The sequence below is a fragment of the Trachurus trachurus genome, assembly GCF_905171665.1.
Source record: "Trachurus trachurus genome assembly, chromosome: 7".
Classification (NCBI taxonomy): domain Eukaryota; kingdom Metazoa; phylum Chordata; class Actinopteri; order Carangiformes; family Carangidae; genus Trachurus; species Trachurus trachurus.
The window spans coordinates 6,917,322-6,940,328 of record NC_139901.1 but is presented as its reverse complement, the minus strand read 5'-3'; the positions used below and the strand labels follow the sequence as shown (position 1 = coordinate 6,940,328).

Genomic DNA, 23,007 nt, shown 5'->3' with positions numbered 1-23,007 from the left:
ATTTGGCCAGTATCTGCCCAAACAATGGCAGTATGATGGGGCTTTTTTTGCAAATGGTTGAGCCCAGTACAAGCAAGTTAATACAAGCTCAGACTGCTCAACCTATCATCACTATGGCACTCTCATCATTTCACATGTACTTTCTGTGGCTTGATGATCTATATATAAATAAAGGAGACAAACACTCACGTTACTGGAGAGAGTTCAGATGCTAAACACTGTAAAGCTCTGCAGCAAAGATATTTGGACAACCCTTTGACTTAATCAAAGACACATTTCATCACATACAGATATGTTATGTGTCCTGACAGTTGCTTTCTATCCGTTGTTCTGAGCCTTTAAACTTTAGCCTGGCTGGTGCCGGCAGCTCCGAGAGGTCTCTCCTCTGTTTTGTCTACCAGCCTCTCCGGACTCTTCCTGGAAGCGGAGACCTCAGGAACAACAGCAGGTTCTGATGCCATAAAAGTTTCAGAGAAAAAAAAAAACTCTGATGTTCATGTTGAAATAAGAAGGAACTGAGCATCACAGCAGCGTCGCTCCAGGAAAACACTGGGAGGTGACAGGAGAGCGGGCACATTCTGTCATAACAGCAGTATCAATACAAGCTGTTTTCAATACAAGCTGTTTTTTTTTTTTTTATTATCATTATTTTTATTTTTATTTTTCAACCAGGGCTGTGGAAACACTCTGTCTTTTTTGTTTTTCTTTCAAGTAGCAGGGGAATGCAGGAGAAGCTCCATGCTAATGGGATAAATGATGGGTTTATGTGAGGGGAGGTGGTACGGGCAGGTACTGCTGGGGCCTCCACTCTGTATACAGCTACCTGATAGTCTGAACATCTGCCGCACACACACACACACACACACTCACACACACACACACACACGCACTCAGCCCTGTGCTTTTGCCTGGCAGGTGTCTTTGCCTCCAAGACTTGAACTCAACAAGTTAATACTCGCTCCTTATAATTCCAAACCTGAAGTGAATAAATACAGTAACTTATGTGCTGAGCACGGGAGAAATTTCTCATCACTAAATCAAAGTGAATATTAGATAAGTGCAGTCAGCAAACCAGTTTATCTGGAAGTCAGAACTCTGCCTCAGCAAGACTCGGGATTCTTGAATAATAACATTAATTTGATCTTTTTTGCAGTGCAGTGCTGCAAGAGTTTGAGTGTAACTATGTGTGTGTGTGTGTTTTTAGTTTTTTTTTTCTTGCTATTTACTTGACTGGAGACAGAGAGCCCATTGTTCTGTGCGACTTCTCAGCCAAGGAGACGATGGTGGGATGAACTAGTTGCCAAAATTGGAGCTCTGCGTGTGTGTAACCCACAAACGCACAGTCGAGGAATCTCACTTGAGCGAGCAGCCGCCGCGCTCGGTGTATTTTTATCCCGTATGTCCGTGTCTCACACACACACTCACACACATACACACACAGGAGTGAGTGTCATTCGGACTGAGAAATTAGCATAGACAGGTGGTAAATTCAACAGCTCACCTTCCCAGCACTGCTCACAACAATTCACGGCTCAAACCTCAGGGGGGGAAACTAAAGTGTTTGTTTGCTCCGAGGCCGACAGCTAATGAATTCAGCCTTGAACCTGAGCGCCCCCGGTCACTACGCCTCTTCTGTTTTTTTCTCTCTTTTTTTTTTTTTTTTGCACAAGCAGTGGAATGACATGTTGTCTGACACCTGTTTGTTTCTCAGCGTATGTGTGTGTGTGGGGCTGTTTTGCATGAGGTGAGCTAACTCTCACTTTGCCTCCAGGAAGGGGCCCCTCCCTTTTCCACCACTACGGGCCCCTCAGCAAGACATGCAGAGAGGCTAAAGTCAGGTCACAGGCTGGGTGCGGCTCCGCTCGCCCTCCTGAGTAAAGAAACGGCAAAGAAAACAGGTTGTTTGCCCTTTCATCTCAGCCTGGTCTGGTGTAGAGGGGGTGTGTGGGGGGCTGCTGGGTTAGGCAACCTGTTCAGCACCATACACCACTCTGTGACAACCACACGGTCTCCACGCTGTCACACCGTGCGGTGGAAGCTGAAATGATTTCTCGCAAGTGTTGTTATCGAGATTTGAACACAGATTTATCACTTTTTATTTCATATTCCCGAAACCAGTCTGACACGTTCCAGAGCTTTCAGCCACATCTCACAGCCTTCATCGTCAGGCAGTTTGTCTCTTACAGACAGGACATTTATAGATAGTTGTAGATAATTACAGCTGGGTGATAAAAATCAACCTGAAGAACATAGTTAGTAGAAAATGCGTGTTATGCTCTCATCTGGATGATGACTGACAACCATCATGTTCCATAAGATATTTCAGCCGCAGACACTTTAGTTTTTTCCCATGATGCTTCTTCTCTGCAGCCTCTAACTTCTTCTGCTTGCTTTCTTTCTCTGTGACTGGAATCTTGCTTGTTTGTAGAGGACATCCGGTAATCTATGACACAGGAAACGCTCTCAAACAGACAGGCGAACAGAGTTGGGTGGAGGGTTCGGGGGCAGACGGCAGCAGAGCAGCAGCAGCAGCAGGAGGAGGAGGAGGAGGAGGGGGAGGGAGGGGAGGGAGTGGCAGAAGAAGAAAAAACGAAGATGAAACTGACAGATCTTATCAAGAACCAGATTCTGCTGTCTGTCACAAGAGCGGCTTGAGTCAAAGCCGCTGGGATTTGGTTTTGTTTTTTTTCCAAAATCTTAATTAAGGTGACACTCCTGTTTTCGACACCACCAGATTGCAGCGTCGTTCCCACATCCAAACCTTCCCACGGCGGGTTTCACCTCAGCTAGGAGATCAAGTTTTGAAAAAGACAGTGATTGTCAAAAACCATGAGCTTCCTCGCACGCACGCCTCCTCCATATTTGCTGCTTTTTTTTTTTTTTTTTTTTTGTCTAAGTCGACAGCTGCTGTTTTTATAGCTTGAGTAGAAAGTGTGGTGACGTCGTGAGGAGAGCGATAGAAGGTTGTGGTGGGCGGTCGGGTCAACAAAGCAGGACAGCAGTGTTTGTGTTATTCTCTCGTGATCTATTGTAGTCATGACAGCAAAGATTGTCCCCGATGACGAGAAAGTCCTTATTTCATCCCAGATGAAACGAAAACGATCTTCGGCCATTATTATAGTAACCATGGTGACGAAGATGGGTACATGACTCTTGGTACAGTCCATAATCAGAGGGTTGGAGTGGTTGTTGGGGTTGGAGGACTTCCACAACCTCCACATGAACCCTCTCCTGACTGACTCATCCCTCTGCTCCCTCGGCGTCCTCTCCGACAGAAACAAACCTCCGACATGTTCAGAGAGAGAACGACAGGATAAAGTGTCTCCGTAAAGCACAACCGATCCACATGGCACTGCTTCTCTATCGAGAGCTTTTTCTGAATGTCCACAACTCACGGTAGTAAAATATAGTGAAACCGCCTAAAGGTCAACGTAGGGAAAGTGTAACAAAGTCAGTTTTAATGGCAAGTTTCACTTCTTCATTTGCTTTTTTGAACAGTTCTGTAGGTTTTCTGCCCCACTGGTTGACGTGGTTGGACGTCCATTTGCAGAGGAGATTAAAGTGTTAAGAGATGAAGAATATTTCAACAGGCAGCAGAGACGGCTTTGCGAAGTTATGAGACTGAAGGACTGTGCTACATTTTTTTTTTTTTTTTTTTTTTTTTTACAAAATGCTATTCATAGCGTTGAGTCTGAGACAAACAGCAGCGGCCTGCAGACAGAGGAAGTGTGCCGAAACCGTGAGGGTTTCAAAAGGCACAGACAGTCTTCAACCGAGAATTCTGTTATCACCCCACCCATCCTGTCTCTGCCACACACTCACACACAAACACACTTACACACAGCCTTAGACGTTTTACACACACACACACACACACTGGCCCAGACACGTGCTGGCACATGAGTCCCTGCATGGGGTCCCCCTACGGCGGCTGAGATAAGCCCGGCCGCTCTCGCTGTTTCCACCTTCGCTGCCCCAGTGACTGGAGGATTTGTGAGTTTCTCATGCGCGGGATATTCCTGACCGCCGTGTGTGAAGTAAGGAGCTGTAAATCGACATTTGACAGATGCATGCTTCAAAGGTGCGGCGCTAATATTTTTCTGCTCTCGGCGCTCCTAACCGTGTTTCACTGGAAGCGTGAATAATAATCATAAAAGCATATCTGTCTTTTAATAAAAAGGCCAATGTCAACCCCTCCCTCCCCTCTCAGACACCAGCGTAATGCTGCTGCGTAGATATTATGAGGTGTCATGTTCTCAGTGTGAGGTGTTGGAGCTGAGTACATAGACGGCGCAGCAGTCTGGGCACGTCTGACACACACCTCAGCTAATCGGAAAGCCTTATCTTAGAAGTGTGACATCCTGTCTATGCTGTGTAATCCACCCCGGATCATGAAGAGGGTGGGCTGCAAAGTGCATGGATGTTTGCACACACACATGCACACACATTTTTGTGTGTCTGAAGTTAGCCCGGCTCTGTCACTTTGCAGCAGGCCTGCTGTAAGTCAGAGAGCACTGATAAGTTTCCATGAGTGTGTGTCCCTGAGCCACAGACCCTGTTTGATAATGTTTAATCCCACACAGGAAGATATCATGGCACTCTGCTGGGATCATTTTAACCAAATCAAATTATAGTGAAACTCCACCAGTCTTCATTTTTGCACCGGGTCCCCTGAGAACCAGCACCACAGACACCACTGGGGATCTTTTACAAAAAAAAACAAAAAAAAAAACAGGAATTCCCACCCCGGCTGTCTGTTTGCCTCATGTCTCACAGTCCCACTGTTCAGTAATCGAGACATGCAGATTTCTCCCTCCCTGAAGCCCCCACCACTGAGCCCGAAGAGCTCAGCTGCCAATTTCCCTGACCCCCCGACGCTCCTCTCCGTCCAAGATTACCGGAGCCAGATCTCGCCCTGATGGAGAGCCGCGGCGTTGGCAACTGGTAATCCACGAGACGAGGACTGGCACGTGGCACAGACGCTCTGCCCAGAGGCAGCACTGTGTGTGTGTGTGTGTGTGTGTGTGTGTGTGTGTGTGTGTGTGTGTGTGTGTGTGTGTGTGTGTGTGTATGATCAGCCACTCTCCGGGCTGAACTGCAGACTAGCCTCTTGCCTCTAGCCCTCTAATGCTGGCCTGTTATGTAGGACATATCTCTTCATCTTTAGATAACACACAAACCTACCAACCACAGTCAGGACTCCTCTGTTCTACTGTTTGGTATCTTTGTTATATACAGCAATTAAAATCCATCCTCTCATTACAAAGAACGGGATTTTAAAAAGCACGAAAAAAAAGGGCAAACAACGTGTGCACAGCTTCTTCTCACTGTGACTCAGTCAGTCAGTCGATCACCGAAGGGAGATATTGCAGTTACAGATATTCTGTGAATCTTTATGGGATCTGTTCAGGTGTTTGATAAGTCCTTTTATAAGGTGTTTGTGATTGTTCGGACATTTCAAGCTGCTTCAGTCTTTTAGGAAAACAGCTCGTTACTTAAATATATTCTGACTGCACAGAAAACTACACACCACAAGTGACAAAAATAAGACGCCAGGTTTCTCTTTGATCTTTGGAGCATGTGTCTTTTCACAAATAACCTCCTCTGATGTGGTTATTTGTGATAAAAAAGCTCTTCAAACGAAAGCTAATCTCCAGTCTCATTTATTTGAAATGAAACATCTCGAAATCCATAAATGTCATTTCCTCATTCGAAGGACATCTTCAAAGGGAACAAAAACGTGGCCCTTAGATAAAAGCCTTAAAGGACCCACATTTTACACTTTCTCTGTGTTTTATTTACAAGTGTTGATCCATAAAAATATACATTTGTGGTTTTAAGAGCTAAAAATCATCTTTATTAAGTTTTTCATCACTTCTATCTGTGAATTAATGAGCCAATCAGAGGAGAGAAGGCGAGCCTCTGCTTTACTGTGACATCACAAAGATACAGAAGTCATGGCGGCTCGTTTTAAGCACGATTTCTGAATACAAATTTTGCATTTCTCTGTGGACTGAGCACTTTGAATCTTTCACAGTATCATCACAGAACCTCAAGCTGCTTTTTAATCAAAAGACATGAAAATCTCGTTCTATAAGATATGTGACCTTTAATCTTTCAGAGGCTGTGTGACATTGTTAGGGAGCGACACAGACGGTCGTGTAGCGGCCAGGTGGACGGGGGACAGCTGTCACATCGGCAGGCCTCGGTCATAGTTGTTCGTCTAGCCACGCTGCTTTCCTGTGAGAGCAGCTCTGGTTACACACACACACACACACACGGCAGAGCATGACACACTGCCAGCATGGTGGAGAGAGAGAGAGAGAGAGAGAGCATCCAACCCCATTACCAATGACCACCTGTTGACACCATGCAGGGGGTGGTGTGTGTGTGTCTGTGTGTATGTGTGTGTGTCGGTGTGTTCTGCCCACTGCAGCAGTTCACTGTAGATTCCTGAGGGAGATCCTCAGAGAGAGAACATGAGAGCGAGAGAGCACCAGAGTGAAACGGAGAAAGAAAAGAGAGAGAGAGAGAGCAGTGTGAGTGAAAGAGCAGTGTGAGTGAGTGAGTGAGTGAGTGAGTGAGTGAATAAATCCCCTCTAGAAACGTTGCTGGTTTGACAGAGCCCCAGATCTGGGCTGCATGTGTGTGACCTCTACTCCCAACACAGGACCTCTGCACAGCCAGAACACATGTATGATAACAGCAGAACCCAGCCAGCCAGTATACAGACACATGGAGCCTTTACTTCCTCCACATGTTGAAGGAAAAGATTTATCTCAAAGGAAACTGCTTTTCGCACAACATTTCACGTTTCATGTCAGATCAGACCTTTCCTGCATGTCCCCCTCTCTCTGCCTCCCCCTTTCCTGTCTATATCACTATGTACTATCAAATGAAGGCAAAAAGGCCAAAAAAATAATCTCTTTAAAATAATACTTTAAAATCCAAATATCAGAAGTTAAATTTTTGCTATGAAATGAACAGTTTTAGTTAGATTTAGATTTTCATGTCCACATCAGAGACACACACAGGCGCACAGCCTCAGAGTAGTTGGATCATTCATCTGCTGCTGTGATTCCTGTTCTCCAGGTAGCAAGAGAAGACAAGAAAGATTTGTTAGATTTAGATTTTTCTCGGAAAGCAGCACACACACAGACAGACACACACACACATTGTTCAATTAGAAATGCATCGAGATTGCCCTTAGCTTTTGTGTGTGTGTATGTGTGTGTGTGTGTGTGTGTGTGTGTGTGTGTGTGTGTGTGTGTGTGTGTGTGAATGAGGCAGCTAGTGACAGCCACAGCTTGGAGAGGCTGAGGTCATGGCCACAGAGCCAGCCTAATGGGGGAAAGAGAAACAAACCCCTACTTGTCTGTATGTGTGGGTGTATCTGTGTGTGACAGACAGATATATACACACCCACACGCACAAAACACACACAGACAGACACTGCCCCAGTCACCTCTTGCCTCCTCTCTTGGCTGCCCATGAGCAAACACGATTGTGTGTGTGTGTGTGTGTGTGTGTGTGTGTGTGTAACCCTGTAGCAGCTTCCCACAAAGACACACAACTTTACACAGAGTCAACACCACGCCTAAATTTAAACACACTCACACTTCCAGCTATCAGACACCTCCGCTGGCACTCCTCTATCAGGCATCTGTACACACACACACACACACACACACACACACACACACACACACACACACACACACACACACACACACACACACACACACACACACACACACACACACACACACACACACACACACACACACACAGAGTTATTGGTCTGTCTGACATTATTGGGTGCATTTCCAGTTCATTGACGTTTTAGCGCGACAGCCCTCAGCCGGCTGCCAACTGGGCGGCCTGTGGTGCGTTCATATCACGTGGGAAAATCAATCAACCCGGACGTGTTTACACTTTCAGACCTGTTCCACAGAACATATATTTCCTGCGTGAAACCAACCAGTTCTCACTTGCATAAAAAAGCCCCTAAAACAAATCTCTTTCTTCTTCTTCTCTTCCAGCCATCCGATCCCACCCCGATCAAAAAGTCCAAGCATGAAGACTTCCCATCGCAGTCGCCGCTGGCCGACAAAGAGAAGCAGCACGACTGGCTACAGTCCCTGTCCGCCTCCAATAAGGTCAGTGTCGCTGAGCTCAGGAAGGAGATGTGGGTAATGATAATGACGCATTGGTGCCTGAGATGAGATGTCATGTAATATTATACAGAAGTTTTCAGATGAGGGCAGTGCTTAAATTTAGACTTTGGCAAGTCAGTGGGTGTAATTGTAGACGCCACAAGCCAGAAGGAGTCGCTTACTGATGGAGTGAAGTGTGAGGGAGCAGTGAAACAGAATCTAACCACAATAGAATGATGGATGTCGCCTGGGAAGATCGATATTCGCTAAAAAAAAAAAAATCTGCCATGAGGGTAAACTTAGAATGTCCTCATACTGACGCTTCTCCAATGTGATATTACTAAATCAGTATAATCAGGAATAAAGTCCTGAAATATTCTACTGATGGATACCCAAGGTCAAAGACAGCTGGCACAACAAACTACATGTGGAAATGTTTGCAGTGTTTCTAAAGTGTCTTCTCAGTCACCAAGAACTACAGCCACATACTATATTTTAAAGGTCCCATATTGTAAAAAGGTAACATTTCGTTTTTCTGTTTTTTTTTTAAGAATATATAAATCAATCTATATTGATAGTGTGAAAGTATCAAAGCCTCAGACCACAGGGAAATGCACACACTCTGTATTCAGAGATTGAGCCTTTAAACAAGCTGTCTGGACGTCTGTAACATTGTGATGTCATCATGTCAACATGTTAAATTAAACACAGGTGTAAAAACATGGGACCTTTAAATAAATCAATCTGTAAAACATAATATTTATGTTTCTCAAAGTGAAACAAAAGTTTCATACAATGTAACATCTGTTAAAACCACCAGATATCATTCCTTTATCACATCTGATTTAAACTATCTCTATTTTTTTTTTCCAGGGGCTTAACTGCATCCAGCCCAGGCAGAGACCGTCGGCTTTCCGGCCCTGGTCCCCCCACATCTCTGCTGGTGATAAGGAGCCCTCCACTCATCCCCTGGCCCTGCTGAGAGACAGGTGAGTGCAGCACAGGACAACCAGATCTAAAATGAAGGATACCTTTACCGAACAGCACTTCACTGACTTAGAAAAAAACCCCGCAATCACCAACAGTGACATATCTGGACTGTAAGTGGAGCTTTTGCTGCGAGAGATGATAGCCGTTTTGTTTAGCTGGATCTGATGAGCTCCCAGCACACACTCTCACTTGTCTGGGTGGGTTGGTGTCACAGAGGTCAAGTCTGACTGTACCGCAGCCTCCCACACTTCACCATTCACACACATTTGACACACACTCATAATGTGGGCACCCACTTGCCATGGTGCTGCCAGTGCATGCTGCACCATATCACAGTTGATCTGGCCCAGTTTCTCACAAAGTGGGAGGATAGAGCTGCAGGCACTTTATTTGAATGTTTCTCTACCCTGCTTGGCAGAGAGCGTCCTGATCGGACCATACAATATGGTCCTGGCTGTGTTTACTTGCATGAATTCAGCTCTTGTAAATGAAGTTATCTTGATTTGGATTATTTCATGTAAACATCATGAGACGAGTAAATGAAACCATCTGCTGTCCCCCCAGCTTCTACAACTACAAGAGCCTGGAGAACGGTGTGGCCCCCAATGTTGCCCTCACACCGCTGCCCCTGGGGAAGGTGGGTCCCATGTCTCCGTCGGTACCCGGCACCTCCAACCCAAGCGGAGGTGAACCCCCAGATGAAGGTGCCAACTCCAGGTCTCGCAAGAGAAGAGCCACAGAGGAGCTGCAGCCGCCCGCTTCAGAGGCCCCCTGTCCTCCGTCCTTCACTGCCAGCAAGCCGCCGCTGCCACTGCTGCCACCGCTGCCACCGCCACCGCCTCAGGAGGACAAGGACTCTGAGGTGGAGATCGAAGTGGAGAGCCGGGACGAACGTAAGTTAAGAACTCAGTTCCAGCTACTGGGTATACAAGATCTCAACTATCTGCTTCAATGAAGACACGCTGAACTGACTCTCTTGTCTCCCGTGTCTCCCAACAGTCACCTCGTCCCTGTCCTCCCTGTCATCACCGTCTTTCACCTCGTCCAGCAGCTCAGCCAAGGACTTGAGCTCCCCGTGCGCCCAAGGGCCCATCTGCACTGTCACGTCGGCTGAGGGCACTCCCCCCGCAGCTCCGCCCCTTGCGCCCATGGCGCCCGTCGCAACCCCGATCACCCCTACAGAGCTGGGGCTGGAGTCGGAGCTGGAGAGCCTGAGGCAGGCGCTGGACAACGGACTCGACTCCAAAGAGTCAAAGGAGAAGTTTCTGCACGAGATAGTGAAGATGAGGGTGAAGCAGGAGGAGAAGCTGGGATCAGCCCTGCAGGCCAAACGCAACCTCCAACAGGTAGACACCAGAACGTTGATATCAGCTTTATTTGTGTGTGTTAAGAAGAGCAAGAGCTATATTGAGCTAAATCTTTTAGAAAGAGAGGCTCAGAGCCCCTGCTTTATTGTGACATCACAAAGTTACAGAAGTCCTGACGGCTCGTTTTAAGGCAAGATTCCTTAATACAGACTTTGTGTATTTATGTGTGTGATTGAGGCTTTGATACTTTGACACACTTTGTCACAGTATTAATATAGAACCCAGACTTCTTCTCAAGCATAAAAATCTCACTTTTTACAGTGTGGGACCTTTAAGATGCATCGAATTGACCTCAGACGACTTAAAGACAGCACACTGACACACTGACTGGCTATATTAACACAGAATATGATTTCATGCACGATATGTGTCACTGTTGGCTGAGAGAGTGGGGTTTCCCAGCCGTGACAACTCACACAAGTCTTTAGCTTCCCCAAAGTTTTTCCTTTCTTTTTATGTAACTAAACTTGACAGAAACTTTTTTTCAGAGTTAGCGCTCTGAGGAAACTACTCGAGCAAAGACACAGAAATGCAGAAGTGGATTCAAAGTCATTATTACTGTTCACAAAGCTTAGCATGAGTTGGCAAGTGATAACAATGACAGCGGATGTTGCTGTGAAGGGAAAAGGCCAGACTTCCATTTTTATTTTTGGTCTTGGACCGAGAACAAGAAAGCTCAGAAGAGTGTGTGTGGGTGAGGAACACAAAAATGCATCCTGAGCAAAAGAAAAAAAGTGATTTCAGCGTAACAGCGCCTCACTTTCACTTTCCATCAGAGCGGAGAAGCAGGCAGCCGACCTCGCGGCTCAATGAACGGTGGTCTGGCTTTAAAACAACCTGCTGGTGTAGCTCCTGCTGTGTTGACTTGAACTCACCCTGACGCCAGTATTCACCGACTTCTTATGTAAAGCCTCTGCAGAGTAAAGGGTGTGATGGGGATTGTGCCTTTTCACTCTTTTTGTGGGAACTAACAAAGCTTGATGACAGACATGTTTGTCCCAACTGCTGGGTTCCCATGAGAAGACTATGGGTGTGTCACCACAACACTCTCTCACACACACACACAAACACACACACATGCACCCACACTCACACTCTCTCAGTGATTCAGAGGAAGGAAACCTAACTTCTGTCAGCCCACACGTTGCCCTAACCCCTGACTTGGCTCGATGTAAACACTGACATAGACACTGCAGCAGTCTGCTGGGTGTCAACAGTGAAACAGACATGTGACAGCAGCGTCCACTGGTGTTAACAGTGGTTACATAAGCACCGCCAGACATTTAAGGGATCATTTTGAGTTGTCAGTTTAGTGAGAAATCTAAATTATGATTAAAAAATAATAATCACATTTATATAAACTTGTGGGCAAGTTTTCAGCAGGTTTGCAGTTTGATTCCTGGCTCCAACTGTCAGTATGTTGATTTATCCCTGGGCAAGATACTGACTCCCAAATTGCCTCCGAGCTGAGATTGTGAAAAACAAAAAACATTGTAGTTTAAAGTGTTTTATAGGTTTAGATGGAGCCTATTTACAATTAAAACTTCCAACCTCTACTCTTTGCTAACCTTCTGCGATCTGGTCTCTCCAGGAGCTGGAGTTCTTGCGGGTGGCCAAGAAGGAGAAGTTGCGGGAGGCGACCGAGGCCAAACGAAACCTGAGGAAGGAAATCGAACGTCTGCGAGCCGAGAGCGAGAAGAAGATGAAGGAAGCCAACGAGTCGCGGATCCGTCTGAAGCGGGAGCTGGAGCAGGCCCGGCAGCTGAGGGTCTGCGACAAGGGCTGCGAAGCCGGACGTCTTCGCGCAAAATACTCGGCACAGGTCAGTTAGAAGCGACGGAACTTTTGTGCCATAAAAACTCTGTTAAAGAGAAGACGAAATTTTCTCGATAATAGAAACGTGTCTAACGAGTGTAAATGAAGCCAAACAAGGCTGAGCATGTTGGCAAACCAGACTAACAATGTGTGCAAATGCGGTGGCACAACGTCTAGACAACACCCTTAGAGTAATTGCAGTGTTTCATTCGCTCACATATTTCCAAGGTCAGCAGAGGAGAAGGCAAGAGAAAAAAAAAAACACATTTCCTCTTCCCCTGTCAAAAATAAATGGGTGTAGCGCCTAGTGCACAGACGTACGATAAGTCCTCCAACGAAAGGAAACAGGAAGAGACGTCGACTTCCCCCAGGCACCATGGGAAATGCAGATTAGACAAAACAAGAGGGAGAGGTTATGCTCTCCAGCTGCATCTGTGTTGCCTTCCCTACAGAGACTGCTCTCGTCCTTGGAACGGCTGCACTGACACAAGATGTTTTAGACGTTTAAGTCGCTGCAGCCCACAGGAAAGTTTCAGACGCTTCCAGTGTCACCAGTGTGCTCTCTGCTAAAGAGGCCACCTGTTTCCAACACTGACTGAATGAAATAACAGCTAGAAACTTCCATGACTGCATTTCTGAAAGACATTTAATAAATCAAGCAACATTAGTTTGATTTTGGAGCCAGTGCTGCAGATAATCTGACTGGGAATATCCTCACTGATGATTTGCCTGCAGAAAGTTTTTGTTTCCAAGATCACAAACGAAAATAACAGTTTAGTGATTATATTCTGATCACACTCTACTGTAGAAGTCCTGGGAATTAATTTGGCAAATTCAGAAATATCTATATACAAACACAGTGTTGGTCCAGAAACCAGAGGAAGAAGAAGGTTTAACAACAAACACTCACAACTTAATCCGACAGGCAACTCCAGTTGTTAATGAATGGCAGGCTTGGGTGACATCCAAAATTCATTATCTAAATACTGTCCAGCCCAAATATCACAATTAGGATGTTATTCAACATGAGGCTGAGACTAATTTACATGTTGCGGTACATTGGGATTTGATGCTGCTGCAGGGCAAGACTCTTGTGTGTGCGACCTGTTTGTCACAGACCGGTCAGGGCGGTTGTATCACTTGGTATCACTACGCATCTAGGTTAGTTAGCTTCTTCTAGTCATAATTACAACTTAATATGAGCAGTATTTACAGTATACAGCCACTCTATAGTGTGTAAGCAGGTGAAAGACTGAGTGAAGGACTGGATCAGAGTTGGTTGCTTCAGTCCAGAGTCAAATCAGTTGTGCTGTATGATGACAGCTGTTTCCTGCCATGTGTTCTCCAGATCGAGGACCTCCAGATGAAGCTGCAGCACGCCGAGGCCGACCGCGAGCAGCTCCGAGCCGACCTGCTGCAGGAGCGGGAGGCCAGGGAGCACCTGGAGAGGGTGGTGAAGGAGCTACAGCAGCAGCTCTGGCCCAAATCCAGCAGCGATAAGGACGGGACGCCCAAGGACATGTCAGCTGAGAACTAACCCGGCAGCGTGACTCACCTCCCCCCCAATCATTCACACCCCCGTTGCCGTGATAACCCCCCCACCCCCCGCCGCCACCCCCGACATCCTCTGCCCAACTCAGACCAGAGAACCCAGCACCCAGGATTTCCTGGGCCGGCCTCATCGCACCACTCTTAATCACGCTCGCCCTCCAGAACACAAAAAAACTCCAGACTCTCGCCTTCGGACCAGAGACAGAGAGATGAACACGAGGACCTGCGTCCTACATCGCGCCCCATGAAAAGTCAAGTGAATAGAAACTGCAAAATGCAATTGTTCAACAAGGAAGCATGTGTTTCTGAATCAAGCACTGACTCGCACCTTCCAGACTCACAGAACTTCACGAGAATGAAAGAAAAAGTGGATGTATAGCACAAAATGTGTTTGTGCCTGTATTTTCTCTGACAAGAAAAAGAAGCGAGACTTTTGGACAGACGTCTGTGATGATAAATGCTGAGAGATGATCATATTCTATTAGAGGTGTTGTAGCGGCGCAGCCAGGACGGGCGGGGCTCACACTTAACCTACCGTTCCCTAAAACGTCTCCACCGCCGTCCCTCACCACCACCATGAGGACAGGGATGGTTTTGAAGACATTATAAGCTATTTAAGAGACTACATAGCGATATGTAAAAACAAAAAAACAAAACAAAAAATAGCAAAAAAAAAAAGAAAAAGGAAAAAAAGACAGTTTCTTTGTTTCTCTGTGCTCTTGGAGTTGGAAAATATAAAAAGATACAAATAAATGAGAAGACGAACAAAACAAGCAGATGAACTCTCCACAGTGCCACCGTGGTTTTGTCGGTTTTTTTTCAGGAAGCCATCGCAGTCCACTGAGGGGGAGGAGCTTTGAATACTCATTTCCTCCCCCTGTTGTTTTATAAAAATCAGGAGCGGGGGGGCGGGGCTTAGATCAGAGTCTAAACGTTTCTCACTCCTCTCTCTCTCTGGATTGGACGCTGGACATAAAAACATGCTGTACCTTTTTGAGTGAGCACATGTGTTGTGTTGGATGATCAATAACAATATCCAGCAGTCTCCATCTCAGAGTTGCTCACACACACGCACACATACACACACACACACGAGCTGCCATATGTGTTTTTTAGCGCTCGGGTCAAAACCCGGACGTCTTTATCTTCTAAAGATGAAATCCTCCAGATGTGCGTGGTCTTGTTTTTAATCCAGCTGACACCAGAAGCATCACGTTTGAAATCAGAGTGGACTGGATGGGGCACCTTTGGCAAGAACCACAAAATGTTCATTTTAATTAAATTATTGTAAATATAAATATATGTTTTTTTTGTTGTTTTTTCTTTTTTTTTTACTTTACAATAATGAATCGCACTTTGTCATAACAAAAATACTGTTATAATGCATTGTACTCCCACTATTGTCTTCAATCTTACTTTGAAAACTCTTATACATGACTGCTACCATATAAATTCAGTAAGCGTTTTATTGATTATATGCATCTCGAATAAATACTGTTGCTTTGTTTTCTTGAGGCAAAGTATTGTAAATAAATGGAAAGAAAAAAGGCTCTACCTGTTGCTTGCTGATGCAGTCTGGGATTGTTACAAAGGTTCTGGCAACACATTCTCCCCGTTGTTGTAATATAATGACACCCGGTTTCAAACTTCGCTAACGACTCACAGCACATCATCGAGGTGAATTTGTTTTGTTTTTTTACAGGTCACCTGAACAAAAAGTTGGAAGATTAAAAATCTGATTTTATTCTGAAGGTGGAGAGCACGACTCTGCCGTCACACAGCGGGTACAATGCAATCAGAATGTACATTGTGTTAATGCAAATTTTTTCTTTGGTTGTTGATGTTGTTTTTAAACGTGGAGATACTTTATTGCTTGTCTGTTATGTTCACTTTTTTCAATAGAAAACTCATATTTTCTTTATGCATGAAATTTGAGAAAGTTTGCCATACATATAGTCAGTTATTGGGCATTGATACTGTACATGTAAGGGTTTTATTGTGTTATGCAACATAAAGCAATTTGTCTTATTTAGAAGAGGAAGAAGTAAGTAAAAAAAAAAGCAACAAACCGTAGATTGTTCTTAAGAAAACAGAAAACTTCACACTTGCAAAAAGCAGAAGATGACAACAAAAAAAAAAGAGAAAAAAAATTAAATGCAATGCTGGAAAACCTCAAGTGCCTGGTCATGGGCGAAAGGTTTCCAGAGTAGGAGAACTGATGATGAAGCTGCAGGGGCGGGGCCTCTCATCAGCTACCTGTGTGCAGGTTCAGCAGCTCAGCAGCTGTTTTTATCAGTGTTCCTAAAATCAACCAGTTTACAAACTCCTTTCCTTTTTCAATGCAGAGAACAATTAAACAAACGCTAGATGCTTAAGGCTTTTTTTTTTTTTCTTTTTTTTTGAATGAGTGCTTTTTGTTTCCTTTATTTGAAATCAATGATATGCATGTTCAAACAATTTTTATAGAAGATCTTTAAAACCCACTTGCTTCGGTGAATTGTTACTTTGGGTTGTACATAAAGACTTAACTGTTTACTCCCAGTTTTGCTGACTTGTCCCGAGGCGGACGTGTCGAGGATAATAAAGAGGGCATTATGTTGAAAAGCCCCGTTTCTTATCCGCCATCGCTGACACTGTGTCTGTGACTTTGGCAGACCTAAAAAATTGGTACATTTTGTAGTTGTTTTTACACTCAAAAAGAGTTGATAGCCTCTGTGTAGTTTACTTTACTCGTGGTTTTCTACAAAAGAAGGGAGACAACAACGACACTGGCTCTTCACTCTCCCGCGCGTTCAAAAGAAGAAAAAAGCAGTTTAACAACATCTTGTTTTCTAAAGGAGAATCATTTTGCTAAATAATGGACAGTAAAGCAGCAATAACAGTCCATATTAATAGACAAGTACTAGCCAGTGTGAAGATTTGAATAAGAATTTTCAAATGTAAATATTTTTTTCATTTACAATATTGTATAATATATGTACATGGTGTTTCCTTTTTCAAAAAGAAATCTTTTCTTACAATAGCTTGTCTTGTTTTTGTTTCTGTTTTTTTTTTTTTTTTTGAATTTGTGTTTTAACTGAGATGTTTCAAAAACAGTTAATGATGCAGTGCGTAAGAGAATATTCCCTACATAAACATGTTAATCCATTTCTTTTCATTTTTTTTTTACTGTAGAGTCTTTATATTGAATGACTTTTTTCACCAGTTCATATATATTTTTAACAGTATGTTCAGTATCAGATAACAGACCTACAGTATGGGTCATACACACACACACAAACACACACACACGTACAGACATTACAACGCCACTTGCAGATTGTTTCCCCCCTAATCCTCATGTATCTTTTTAGCCCTGTGCTGCTGCTAATACTATATAAACCTTACAATTCTAGAAATATTTTTATGTAAGAGGTAAATGTAAGCTTTCCCATTTATTAATACCACATATACAGTATGAAAAAAAGCTTGGCTTCTTCATCTATCTCCTTGTTTCCCTCATCTTTTCACGCCTTTTCCCTCATCTCTCCTCCGACGACACCCTTCCCCTTCTCTCACGACACGGACTATATTGTAAAGTAAAGGACTTTATGAGATTATGTTTGAAAATAGCTATGCTTATATACTACAGTGACTGAATGTACAGTGTATAGATGCATTACCAGAAATAAAGTTGTTTGTCCAGATTGACTGACCCAGTTTTTCCTTATTGCTGCCTGTTGGGTAAACAATCCAAACCCTAATTATCCTGCGAATACTGCAGACGGAGCGTTTTCCTCCTAATTCACGTCACTGATGAATTCAGTTCAGTACAACATCCGCCAGCCCAAGGAGGGGCTGCTGTCCTGCTGCGTGGATACAACATCTCCTCTGGTCATTAATGATACTAGTAATAATTATTATTATTACTATGATTTTTACTTATGCCATCTTTGTGAAATGCAAGATATAATGTTATAAAAAAACGCCTCCGGTGGGCACATACATTACAAGTTTACATACTGGTTGTAAATGCTGAATAGTAGGACTCACTGTAACACAAAGTGTTAGCACATACAGTCTGCAGCCTCAAACATTTCTTTATTTCAAGAAGGGATCACAAGGTGAAATATTTCCCTCTGAAATGTAGTGGAGCAGAACCGTAAGGCAAGAGAAAATGAAACACATACTTCAAAGATGTATAGATAGACTGCAGCCTTTTGCCACGCTATTCAAGGGGCATGGAAATATAAATTCACTTGCTCCTGCACAATGAGACCGCACTGGCTTCAAGTTGGAGGACCTTCACGAAGCAGCAGTGGCTGAGATATCCTGACCTTTGGACTTTACTATGGGTCGACGGTCTGGATACTACACTTGCCATGTTGCAGATAAATACTGTCCTCTGTTAGAGCTTCCATGCTTGGTAAACACCCATATAGTTTTCAAATCCAAGCTGAGGTAATCCTAAACAGAAGCCCCCAGAACTAGAATAAATGAAGGAAACGCTTCAAAACAAACATGTTCACAGCCTGCCTCGGCTAAACTGATTCACTGTACATGACTCCCTGGCTGTGTCTGTGGTGTTACTGCCTTTTTCACATCAGTATCAGACATTCTGACAGTCTGACTATAATTCACTGAAATTCGACAAATATTTTTTCAATACATTAGCACAAATTAGCTGGTGTAGATGTCTCTGCTCACAGTAAAAATGTTGTTAAGATGCCATCATCAATCACATAGGAAGTGGTGGCAAACTTCAATTGAACACATGTATCATATGGAAAACATGTGAGTCCCAGTGCAGACGAGCAGTGGAGATAATTTGGGATTTCCTGAGACATAAATTGATTCGTGAAGATGAGTCGGAAGTTAAAATCTGAAAAAAAACTGAACAAGATCCGAACACATAGGCTCCATTCTCTGGTGTTCGCAGTTATCCGTATCATTTATATCTCATTCATAAAAACAAAAAAAGCACAAGAAAAACACAGTCAGAGAATGAAAAAATAAAATGAAATGCGTCCTGTTTGAATATTTCACACGATTAATGCATAAAACACATGCTACCTCTTTCAGGTAAAACAAAGCAGTGCTGCGTCAGGGCAGCGGCCTCTTTTTCAGCGAAGCAACACTAAACATTCTTCTGGTTTCACCCTCTCATCCGGTTTATATACACGAGCAGCTGCTACAGAAACCTCCACAATCACTGTGAAAATAGTGAAATGGAAAAGATGAGCTGCAAACACTTAACCAGAAAGGAATGTACGCTAGGTCTCGAGTTAACGCCCACTCAGGCTGACAGCATTTGATGTAAACATTCATTAGCGAGTACACACACACACACAGCCATGTTACGCAGCAGTGCGTGCACAGCATAGGTTAGCTGGCAAGGAGAGGTTTCTGGTTTGGCTAAGAGTACCTGTAGCTCTCTGATAGACTAATTAAAAACTAAGACCTTCAAACGCTGTCTTGAATTTAATTCCATACAAAAATAAAGACAAAAGAAGCTGACATATAGTCTCTGCCATTATGAAGAGGTACTATATGTGCTTTAAATTTGAAACAAGATGCTACATGCTAGAACCCAAAAATAACAGCAGTGACTGAACCCACTGAGAAGCTACTGTAATCTATTCAGTTAGGCTTCCCCAAGACAAGATTATGGCTAAATGCTAATATATTAACAATGAAAATATGTAAAGCAGGTGATGTTTGCTATGTTTCACCGCAGTTATCAAGTTAGCATTTGCTAATTAGCACTAAACACGGGTTGATGGGATTCTCAGTGGCTTTGTGGATAAAGAGAGAAGGTTGCCATCTGCTACAGCTGAATCGTCCAGACTGCTCAGGTCGTGTGGGACAGGTTCACCCTGTCTTCCCGGACTCACAACGCTAACTTTACAAAACATTGAATATCCAAGAAAAGTGAGATTTTCATGTCTTTACTGATTATAATGCAGGACTGGGATTTGTATTAATACTGTGAACGTGTCAAAGCCTCAGTCCACAGCGAAATGCTCACAGCCTGTATTCAGACACTGAGCCTTAAAGACACACACCAGGACTTCCTGTGACTTTGGAACAAACCAGTCACTTCCCTGTGCCAGAGAGGTTCAGAGCCTCCTCTCTTCTGATTGGCTCCTGTTGTTACCGGAGCAAAGCCAGAGAGGAGATATGTGAAGCTGCACTTTTTTTGATTTTTAAAACCACAAATCTTCTTGCTGATCAACACCTCAGATAAAATACTGTAAAAATGTAAAATATGGGGCCTTTAAACTCCGCCCACAGCATCTGAACATGGCTCCACTTGTACAGTGAGTGGAGGAGGCTTTGCGGCCGCTGCTGTGGCCCACATCGTCAGCATGGTGTGGGCCAGCCTGTCAGACAGACTCTGAGCTCCTCCACAGCAGCAGCAGCAGCACCACACAGGGCTATTGACTGACCCAATTACTGCAGTCACATGAGGAAGAACGCCCTGCAGTTAGCTCATTAGTCTCTGGAGTCTCTCTGCAGCTCTCTCAGTCTTACTCTGCCTCCATGTCTCCTGCTGTTTTATAATGTACAGTCAATTACTAAGTCATGTTTAATTCATTTCCTACATTTTCAGTGTTTTTTTCATGAACGGTCAGACGGGCGTTTTCAGATATGCTTGCACTTCTTTTGAGGATATTCTGGAGTGCGGAAGCATGTTGGTTATATGTAAATGGTTGAACAAAATAACACACACAGCATAATGTGATACCCCACAGTCTGCTGTAACACAAAACAACAACAACACATTTAATGGCTAAAATATTTAGCTTTGAATTAAAACGTCAACAAATGGAGTTTCTGTATAATACAGATTGCTTTACTGTTTGTGTGTGTATCCAATGATTTTCTATTGTCATAGGCTCATTGTTAGTCAAAGCAGAACCACGCCAAGTCCGGTCGCTTTTTCTCTGTTTTGCTAACCCTCCCCCTGGCCATGTGCATTTGTTTTCAACGAAGCTGGCGAAAAGGCAATCCATGGAGCGGTGGATAACATTATATATCATATACGCTTTATGATGTATATTTGTGTAGTCTTATCCGTCATAATCAAGAGATTATGCGTTACAGAGTGTATTAGTGTTGTGGTGCTGCCAAGACCAGAGCTGGGACACCCTTGCAAGTTTGGTTTTCGGCCAAGAGACGTGGAAGGCAGAGAGCCTCCATTCTCCCCATAACAAGTCACCAGAATAACTCCAAGCTGTTTAATCAAGATAACATAGTTCCTCTTTAATAGTGAGAAGTGAGTGAAGGGTGAATGACAACATATACATTTAAATAATTAATCTGCCCTCTCAGAGTTCTTAAAAACAGGATGGAGGTTATCTTATTCATGAGTAATGACTTTCCTTGGTTACCATATCAGTAAATATGTCAATATCCTGATATAAAACTGCAGGGTTTTATCCAGTGTTGGCACTGGCACACATGGGCTATTTCCATGTTCAGTTCATACAGGTTAAAATGAACTAGTTCAAGTGTACAGTTACAGGCATATTGAACTAAGTCTACTACTATATTTTAGTTTAAAACATCTCTTTAGCTACATTTTCAACTCCCATTCACACTACTTAAACTTTCAGAAAGATCTGTTTTAGTTTGAAAACTCCAGGGTTGTGCTGACTTGTGAAAAAATGTGATTTCAATGTCTTTGACATGATTGCGACATGATTGTTGGTGCCAGATGGGCTGGACTGGGTATTTTGGAAGCTACTGATCACGTCCAGTGAGAAGCAGCTGTGTGGAGGAAACACCTTGTTGATGAGAGAGGTCAGAAGAGAACGCTTTGACTGGTTGGAGCTGACAGAAATGCTACAGACATTCAAGATAACCACTCTTTACAACTGTGGTGAGCACGAAAGCATCCAAATGAACAACATGTGCAAAGACGAAGACCACATCAAGTTGCACAACTGACAGCCAAAAACAGAAACCTGAGACTGCACTGGACACAGACTCACCAACACTGGACAGTTGAAGTCTACAAAAATGTTGAGGTGTAAATCCATGGATCCAACGTGGCTGGGTCACCAACACTTTGGGCCCTTAAAGACTAACTATGCAAGATTTGCCCCTTAATTAAACAGCTTTGGATTAATTGTGATGGTTAAATGACTTGTTACGGGGAGAAGAGGCACTGCCTTCCACCTAGTGCCTCTTGGCTGAAAACCATCCTTGCAAGACACCTGTGTCCGACCCTGTGTCCTAGATCGCATATTGCAAGAAACATGGACTGCTTTACGGCACTATGAGACAAACACACCCGACAATCTCTTGTTAACATTACCCACATTGGTATACATCGCTCCATGGATTGCCTTCTCACTGGCTTCGTTGAAAACACATGGACATGGCCGAGGTGGGGAGGGAGAAGGGTTAGCGATGAGTTTTTACGACAGTGAAAATATGCATTCCGAAAATGTAGGGGGAGCTCTGTAGAGAAAAAAAAAAGCGACCAAAACAGCTAAAAAGCAACCAGACTTTATAGTTCCCCTTTAATGCCAATAAACCATGTTACTTTTGAATACCACAGCCTATCTGACCATGCGCTCCTCTTTATGGCCACAGTCTTCTAATGGCTACTTCCAGCTCAAACTGGATTCATGGACATGACAATGAGTTCAATGAACTTTACTGGCCTCCCCACACAGTCTCCAGACCTGAGTCCAGGGGAACACATCTGGGATGTGGTCGATCCAGAGATTGGCAGTGTGAATGTGCAGCTGACAGATCTACAGAAATCATGTGATGCAATCATGTCAAATGGGGCAGAATCTCAAAGGGAAGCTTCCAACATCTGGTCGAATCAATAACTGAGAGTAACTGAGTGCAAAGGGAGGAACTACTTAGTGCGGTGTTCTCATTAAATTGGTTTACGTCTTAAAAAGCAGAAAATGCTAAAAAAGAAAAACATGTTGAGGTGTTATCAGGTGGTATATAAGCTGGATTTGGAATCCATAAATAAAGGATGCTGGGAAAGATTTTGTCTACTGCATTATTTCTAATAGTGAATATGTTGCTGGCATGATGGACACTGATGGTTGAGAAAAGTAATTGTATGCTGTCAGCACACAGTATTTTTGCATTTTATTTGTAATTCAATGTAATATAAA

At 43.8% G+C, this 23,007-nt stretch overlaps 1 protein-coding gene across 1 annotated transcript in view; it reads left to right on the top strand.

Moving 5' to 3' along the window:
* The window catches only part of LOC310988801 (ski oncogene-like), a 75,727-nt gene extending 58,218 nt beyond the window's left edge, over nt 1–17,509 (top strand). Inside the window, exons 2-7 of the mRNA XM_083975556.1 lie at nt 8,043–8,159; nt 9,030–9,145; nt 9,711–10,039; nt 10,146–10,492; nt 12,105–12,335; nt 13,677–17,509. Of these exons, the coding sequence (XP_083831682.1) occupies nt 8,043–8,159; nt 9,030–9,145; nt 9,711–10,039; nt 10,146–10,492; nt 12,105–12,335; nt 13,677–13,865 (1,329 nt within the window). The 3' untranslated portion in view covers nt 13,866–17,509. The remainder of the gene's footprint in view (nt 1–8,042; nt 8,160–9,029; nt 9,146–9,710; nt 10,040–10,145; nt 10,493–12,104; nt 12,336–13,676) is intronic.
* The last annotated feature ends 5,498 nt before the right edge of the window (nt 17,510–23,007 follow it).